General features: G+C 35.8%; 1 protein-coding gene across 1 annotated transcript; it reads left to right on the top strand.

The window, feature by feature from the left end:
* The first annotated feature begins 5,219 nt into the window (after positions 1–5,219).
* Positions 5,220–5,675, top strand: LOC110629225. Its single transcript, XM_021776140.1, has one exon. It carries the CDS (start codon positions 5,220–5,222, stop codon positions 5,673–5,675), a length of 456 nt encoding a protein of 151 aa, XP_021631832.1.
* Positions 5,676–9,010: the final 3,335 nt, after the last annotated feature.

The raw sequence follows: 9,010 nt of genomic DNA, 5'->3' as shown, positions 1-9,010 counted from the left end.
AAAACAAAAAAGTAAGGATGTTTAGTATTAAACCCTTAACTTAGAAGGCCTTAAATGCCTATTCACCACTATTCTAAATGCAAATACACAATTATGACTGTTAATATCTAATTATATTTGCTCAGTTTGGTTTATTTAATCCAAAACCAAATTAAACTATATAAATTAAATTTTTTATTTTTCAAATAAAATTAAACTGGTTTTTTAAATAAATCATATTAAATTATCAAATTATATTAATTTGGTCAGTTTTTTTTATTTATATCGAATAGTACTCAGTGTTTCATATAATTATTTAAGATTTTAAAAGTTTAAAATATAAGCTAATTTTTATAAATTAAATTAAATAATTTATAAATAAATATTTAGTTATTAGACATTATTATGTCCGTAATAACTCATGAATGAAACTTGTTGATTTTAATATTTTGTTTTTCACTTTATCTAAAAATAAAAAAATTTACGAGTATTGGGATGAATGATTTGATTTTTTTTTTTTTAAAGTGAAATCGAAGGTTCCAAGTAAATATTGGTCGGAAGTAATTTATTCTTTAATAGATGGACTTAATACGAATAGGATTTAGTTTCAGTTCAATAAATTTAACACACTTAATAGCTATAAAAAATATTAAAGCTTGGAAAAAAAAAATCTCAGTAGTAGATTTACTATTTTTCTTATAAGTAAAAGAAATGGTGGAAAAAATTTTATTTTATTGTTTTTGTTAAGGTAATGGATTAAGCTAATTTAATTCCTAATTACCAGTTATATATCCTAATAGAAATTCATAAATTACAATTAATGAGGCAGGTTTAAATTTCCAATATTTTGAAAAATAAAGAATTAAAACAGAGTATAACATATGAACTATACAATCGAAGATAGTTTTCTTCTTTTTAACAATGAAAGTGAATAATTTAGAATAAATAGATGAAAAAACTTGAACTTGAAATTTTATCACTTTGTACAGATTAAAAGTGGATGAAAGCCGATCAAACTATACTTAATTTACTTTATTAAGTTAAATTTGATGATTAATTGGTATAATATGTTAGGTAAAAAATTATTATTTAGTTTCTATAATATAAAAAAATTTATTAATTAGTTTTTTAATTTTAAAAAATATATTAAAATATTATTAATATTTTAAAAGTCTATTAATTAATTTTTCTATTAAATCATCCATTAAATATTTTACTATTTAATCTCTATAATTTAAAAAATATATTAGTTAATATTTTAAACTTTTAAAAAATTTACTCATTACTCTATATATTAAGGGTACTTTAAATTTTTTTACAATAATTAACGGTTAAAATAAATAGATGAATTAATTAATAAATTATTTAAATTATTAATACCATTATAATATTTTTTTTAAATTTGAGAGACTGATTAATAAATTTATTTATATTATAGAGACTAAATAATAATTTTTTAAAAAATTAGTTGAAGGTATTAATAATAATTAAGAATATGAATTTTTCTAATCTATCATTGACTTAAAACCAATTGATATGAACTTGTGAAGCGATTTTTTTTTCAAAGATATTGAAGTGATGATTATTTATTCTGAATAATGTTAAAATATAAATCCAATTAATGTTTGAAAATGATCTGATCTTTAGTGGAAGTTTCTTATGCCTAAAACAAAGGAGAGGAAGGATTGGAGTTTGGTCAAAAACCTTCCTTTTTTCGTACTTCTTCTTTTTTTTTTTCAATCATGGGTATCTCAATATAAAAATTAAATTTTATTTACACTGAATTGACTCAATAATTTAATTATTTTTTTAATAAAAAAATTTAAAAATTTTTATTTAGAAAACAAATTCTTACATTGATTTTATAAATATTTATTTATTTTTTTAAATAAATTATGTTAAAAAGAGGTTAAAAGATAAATTAATTTTATTTAGAGTAAACATTTGATCGATTTAATTTAAAAATGAACTCATATGAATAAATTAAAAATTAAAATTTTAATATTTATGAAAATCAAATCAAATCGAATTTAAATAAAAATTAAATTAAATCGAATTGATCTAATTCAATTAAATTTAATTTGATTTGATGGATTGAATTTTTAATAAATTTTTTACTTTTACACTTTATTTTTTAATATTCTAAAATTTAATAAAAATATTTCAATTTAATTATGATCTAATATTTCTATATTATTATCACTAATCGATTCAGTTCTATTTTTTATTTTGTCTGATTAAAAATAAAAATCAAAAAAATTAAAATAAATAAAAAATTAAATTAAAATAAATAAAAAATTGAATTAAAATTTTAAATTTATTCAATTGGATTGATTTTTTTGATTTGAAGTGAATGTTGTTTAACCCTGCTTCTAATAAATATTTATTTCAATTATAAAAATTGAATTCTCTATTTTACTTAAAAAAAATGACGAACTGAACTTATTTTTACTTTTCTCGCTTTGTAAGTAGTTTCAAAGGGCATAAATGTTCTCATTCACGGATACTTTTTCTTCTTCTTGATTTCTTTATTTATTTATTTTAATATTAACCATACCATATTTTCATTCGCATAAAATAATAGTACTAATTCACGTTTAGGCTGAGAACTATATTTAGGTAAAGTTGTCTCAATAATAAGTATTTAGAATTAAACCTGTAAAATTCGCCTCCAATAAACTCCACCACTCGTTGATTTTATTTATTTATTTATTTTTAATATTATATATTATTTTTTTAATAACTTTATATTTATGTAATTTTTAAATGTATTTATAATATACGTACTTAATTTGTTTTTCTTAGTAATTTTTTTTTCTTTTCTTAATGATATATATGGAAGCGACAAATAGGGATCAACATTCAGTCGGTTCGATTCAAAATCGAATTGAATAAATTAAAAATTAAAATTTTATTATTTATAAAAATTGAATCAAATTAATTTTAGTCAGAAATCAAATCAAATCGAACCGATCTGATTTGATTCGATTCAGTTCAATTTGAATTTTTAATAAATTTTATATTTTTTACATTTATTTTAAAATTTAATTGAAATATTTTTACTTTAATATAATCTAATATCTCTATATTATTAAAAATAATATTATTATCACGAATAGGTTGGGTTTAATTTTTTTATCAAAATTGAATTGAACCGAAATAACCGAAAATTTTGAAATTAAAAACTAAACTGAACTGAAATAAATAAAAATCCGAACTAAAATTTTAAATTAATTTAATTTAATTAATTTTTTCGATTTAAATCTAGACACACATGTGTTATAATCCATCAATTTAAGAAAATATCTGTATAGTGTAAAATATTTATATGTTAAATATATATTATACATTTTTGTTTGAAATAAGGTCAACATCTTATAAAAATCAACACAGTTTGGTGGATACATTTCTTTTTTTTTTTTTTTTTCTATTTTTAAATACATGCACATTGGACCAAAATCTAGAATAAAATTGATGTGCATTTGGACCAAAAGGTCCAAAACAAAGAATAAGTTAGGTCTTAAAAACTGATTTTTGCATCACAACTTGCATAAAGTAATTATTTATTTTATAAAATAACTTAGGAATTCATTGTTGGTGGTTGATACTTGGAATCAACATCAGCTGATGAAATGAATAGATTTTCTGTATAGTTAAATATCAACTTTTGAAAGTGAAATGTGTGTATAGATTAAGTGAATTTTGGATTTAACAATGATATGCTAATTTCTTTTTTTTTTAAAATATTTATTTTAAAATAAATTCTATATTTTACAATTATTTATATGATATATAATAACCTTTTGTTATTAAACTAATAATTTAATATCAATTTAAAATTTTTATAATCCGCTATTATAATTCCATTTGATGACTGCTGGATTTCTTCACCCCGGTCTGGGGCCAGACCCATGACAGTAACCCATTATCTGGAGGCCCTCAAGTTTCCCGCGTGGACCCAGTCCGGCCCACTCAGCCTTGAGATCGGGCTCCGTCTTTGTTTCTCAATCAGGACCACCCAGCCCGTACAGCTCATCAAACATATCCTCTTTGGGCTCAGTTTTAATCTTATCTTCCGGCCCGGCTCGGAACCTAGAAGGAGACTGACCCATCCGTCTGGTGGGTCCCTCAGCATGCGTGCCCGTGGAGAATCAGAGGCCGTTACGCATGTAGCAGGAATACGATATTCTCGTACATCTGAATCAACATGGCAGAGACAGGTGTCCCTATGATAGACAGTTTGTTATACGTCACTAACGGATAAAAGAAAACAGATAAAAAGAGGATTGCCCTCCTCTAGACCGAAGCTTTTTGCTAAATTTACAGAACCCTTGTAAAATCCCATTTTTCTGGATCTCAGATTATCAATTGGCGCCGTCTGTGGGAACGAAGGAGATCTTTTCATCGCCGGAGTTCCACTCTTGCAATACCTACTGAGATCCACGATGGCTAACCACAATGAAAACAACACCATTAACACTCCCAACGACCTGAACTCTGTCCAAGAGGGGCAGCAGTTCTCTTTCTCCAGTCCTACAACTCCAAACAACCAACCACCCATCCCCTTCAATCCCTCGCCGAACTTGGCAGGGAACATGTCTGGAGCTGCCTTATCCAACCAGGACCTCCAAGCCATGGCCCTCCAGTTACAAAACACCGCCCACTGGCTGGGGCAGATGTTGCAACAGAGGGGCCTTAGCACCCCTGCGAATGAGTTGCCAGTAGTAGAAGAACCCCAGACCAATGAACCTCAACCTACCTTCAATCACCCTTAAGCCTTCAGCCGAGAAACCGGAGAAAGGGGGCAAAGAACCGGGGGAGAGGAAGAACCGGAGGCCCGGGTTCATGGAAGGAGGGTGAGGGAAATGATTGAGAATGATGAGGCTGACAGTTATTCTGTCGGAACAACCAAGTGGACAAAAAGCGGCGCGGAGGAAGAGGAGTACTGCCAAGAGAAGAAACCCAGGTAGGAGGAGGAGAATATAGACCAAAAGCTGCAAAAGATGAGAGAGCAGCTCTTGGTTGAGTTGGGAACGAAAGATCAGAATCAAACTCTCCTGCCCACCTCTTCACCCTTCTCGAAGTGGGTGCAGCAGGAGATCGTCCCCAAAAAATTTATGATGCCGCCTATGGCCGCATATGACGGAGCTGGAAACCCCCAGGAGCACGTCTTGAACTACAAGACTTTCATGGAGCTGCAAACTTTGTCAGATGCCTTGATGTGCAAGGTATTCCCGACGATGCTCTCGGGGCCAGCACGGGCATGGTTTAACAGCCTTGAGACAGGAAGCATTAGAAGCTTTGGAGATCTGGCCACTCGCTTCATCAGCCGGTTCATTGCTGGGGTGCCTGCAGACAGAAAGACGAGTTATCTGGAGATAGTCAGGCAGAGAAGGGATGAATCGCTCAGGGAGTACGTTGCCCGTTTCAATACGGAGGCCTTGCAGATCCCCGAGCTAGATGAGGGCAGAGCTGTGGAGGCAATGCAGAAAGGGACAACCTCGTCCGAGTTCTTCGGTTCGTTGAGCAGGAAGCCTCCCACCTCATTAGCGAAGCTAATGAAGATAGCAGAAAAGTACATCAGGCTGGATGATGCCTTGGTGACGAGCAGGTTTGCCAAAGGAGCAGTAGATAAGGGAAAAGCCCCGGAGGAGAGAAGAAGCAAGGCAGGAGAAGAAGCAAGGCAGAAGGTCTGAAACCTACAGACAGCCCTGGGAACGAAGAGACCAAAGACCTCCCCTTCCTAGGGTCCCTGAACAAAAATCACTCCCTCCGTGGATTCCAGAGAGTCTGACCCCACTCAACGCCTCCAGAGCCGAGGTGCTCATGGCAGTACAGGACAAAGAGTTCCTTCAATGGGCCAGACCTATGAAAGCTAAAGCAAATCATCGAGATCCTGACAAATACTGTCAGTATCATCATACACACGGCCATGACACCAACAACTGCTACCAGTTGATTGCTGAAATCGAGAGGCTGATAAAAAGGGGACACCTCAGAAACTTCATGAAGAAGCCGGAGGGATAGAGGCTTCAGCCTAACCCGGCAGCCCAAGCACCGAGGAGAGCGGGAGCCGGACCGGTGAATGATGGGTCTAGTGGGACCATCAACATGATTGTTGAGGCACAGGAGGTCGGATGAGCCGAAGGGGGAAGAAGAGGAGTCGAGAGGGGGAAAGCAGCAATGCCGAGGTCATGCAGGTCGTCAAGCACTCTCCATTGGCCATCACTTTCTCTCCGGAGGATGCTCAGGGTGTTCAAATGCCTCATGACGACGCCCTTGTCATTGAAACCGTCATTCACAACTACCGGGTGAAGAAGATCATGGTGGATGATGGAAGCAAGGTGAACCTGCTACCCTACAGAGTCTTCCAACATATGGGAATTCCTGAGGAGCAACTAGTCCGGGACCAGGCCCCAGTGAAAGGGATCGGAGGAATCCCGGTGCCGGTGGAGGGGAAGGTAAAGCTGGCTCTCACTTTAGGAGAGGCACCAAGGACTCGCACTCACTATGCGGTGTTCTTAGTGGTCAAACTCCCATTGAGCTACAACGCAATCCTGGGGAGACCTACGCTGTTTGACTTTGAGGCCGTAACCAGCATCAGATATTTGGCTATGAAGTTCCCAACAGAGGCAGGAGTGGGTGTAGTCAGAGGAAGTCAGGAGGAGGCGAGAGCAGTGTATCTGGCCACGGTATCAGAGCCGAGCTCGGCAGCAGAAAGGCTTGACTTAGAAGTCCTGAAGGTTAGGGACGAGAAAAAAGAGGCCAGAACAGAGCCGGTCGGAGAGCTGGAAACTTTTCCTCTATCAGAAACTGAGACGGATAAGGTCTTCAGTCTTAACGCCGGCCTAACTGAGGAGCAGAAAACTGAAGTCATGGCCTTGATCCGAGGTCACGCGTCGAGCTTCGCCTGGAAGCCTTCTGACATGCCTGGGATTGACCCCGAGGTGATGATGCACAAGCTGAATGTTCTCCCTGAAGCTAGACTGGTGAAGCAGAAGAAAAGGGTGGTAGGAAGGGAGAAGCAACAGGCCACCAGGGAGGAGGTACGGAAGTTAGAAGATGTAATACCCGGCTAGCGTCCGGCACCGGAATTCTTGTCGTCCGGTGGACTCCGGGATGTCGGAATCCTCTAGAGGGTAGGAGATATGAGTTTCTCACGAAGGTTGTGTGGTTTATTGTGTTACAGGTAAATGGAACCAAGTTTTGAGTTGAACTGAACCAAGGCAGAGGAGCCAAGTTCGGCCGCCGAAGATAAGTTCGGCCGCCGAAAGTGCCCAATATTCGGCTTCCGAATTCAGGTTCGGCCCCCGAATGTTGCATGGTTTTGCATGCGATTTGGCAGCCGAAGCTGAGTTGCTTAGCCAGCAGTTTTGTATCCCTTAGTCAGCATTTTGGACAGGTGTTATCACCAGATCATGTCCAGAAGTTGGCCACGTCTCCCCTGGTTTATTTGCTGAGTTTGAGCAGCTCTTGCAGAGTGTTTTGATAAGTCACAAGGTTTTGACTGTTTTGAAGCAAAAAGCTCCGTTTGTGCGAGGTTGAGAGTGATGTATGTTTTGTACATGATCTGTATATGTATATATGTTTTCCTGTATGTGAAAACCAGGCTTAACAGGTATGAGTTAACCCATCTAGAGCAAGCTCTAGTCAGGGATACAGAGTACAGAGTACATGAGTACAGAGTACAGAGATAGTGCTGATAAGGCACTATCGTGAAGACCTATTCTTTAGGCATAGCTATTCCGTTTATATTTCTATAATCTGTATCTCTTTGTATCTGATTGTATCTCCTTTAGTTTAGGGATTTAGTTTCACTTACCTGTATAAATTCAGTCTCTGTTTACAGTAATATATTCATTGAAATTTCCTTTATACCTTAGGTCCTTTTTGGTATCAGAGCCCTATATATATATTTTTTTTCTCGACTCTTTTATGCTTTTCCCAATGGCTTCTTCTTCTACAATTCCTTCTTCCATCCCTTCGATCCACAATCATGTCACTGTCAAATTAACTTCGACCAATTACTTACTCTGGAAAACACAGATTCTTCCCCTTCTTCATAGTCAGCAGCTCGTTCATCACATTGATGGGTCTGCTGTTGCTCCACCTAAGGAGATCAATGATGCTCCTAATCCTGCTTATTCTACTTGGTTTTTTAAAGACCAGACTGTTCTTGGTTGGATTCTAAGTTCCTTATCCGAATCTGTTCTTTCTCAGGTTGTTGGTGTTGCTACGGCTCATGATGCCTGGTCTCGATTAAAAATCCAGTATGCTTCTGGCTCAAAAGCTCAAATTCGCACACTTAAGTCCTCCCTCTATGTCCTTTCTAAAGGTACGGACTCCATTCCAGTCTATATGAGTCGTGCCAAACAGATTTATGATCAGTTACTTTCTCTTGATGCTGCGATTTCTGAGGATGATCTTGTCGATCATATTCTTCGTGGGTTAGGACCTGATTACCGTCCGTTTACCCGTAATATTGAGGCACGTTTGGCATCCGTTTCATATGATGACTTATTGGGTTTATTGCTTTCTGAAGAATTGCAATTGCAATCGGCTGAACCAATTGTGCCTGCACTTGCTCACCTCAATACTTCTGGTTATCGTGGTGGCCCTTCTCGTGGTCAAGGGCGTGGTGGACGTGGTAGTTACTCCAGTTCTGCTGGTCGAGGTTCTGGCTCTAACACAAATTCTACATCATCTCCAGTTTGTTATAACTGTGGCGGCCAAGGTCATTTGGCTAATGTGTGTCCAAGTCCAAGGTATAATAGACATAATCCCAGACCTGTCAGTCATCACACATCTTCTCCAACTGCTACCCCTCAACCCTGGATTGTGGATAGTGGAGCGACCCATCACCTGACATCTGAACTGGATAATCTTGCTCTTCATTCTGAATATTCTGGCACTGACGAAGTTACTCTCACAAATGGTAAAACTCTTCCAATCTCTCATACTGGTTCTGCCTCTTTATCTCTTGATTCTAATCGTTTTTCACTCCGTAATATTTTCCATGTTCCTAATGCTA

This window comes from Manihot esculenta, chromosome 13 (assembly GCF_001659605.2).
Source record: "Manihot esculenta cultivar AM560-2 chromosome 13, M.esculenta_v8, whole genome shotgun sequence".
Classification (NCBI taxonomy): Eukaryota; Viridiplantae; Streptophyta; class Magnoliopsida; order Malpighiales; family Euphorbiaceae; genus Manihot; species Manihot esculenta.
Note: the sequence above shows the minus strand (reverse complement) of the source record. Positions and strands in the feature narration are given on the sequence as shown.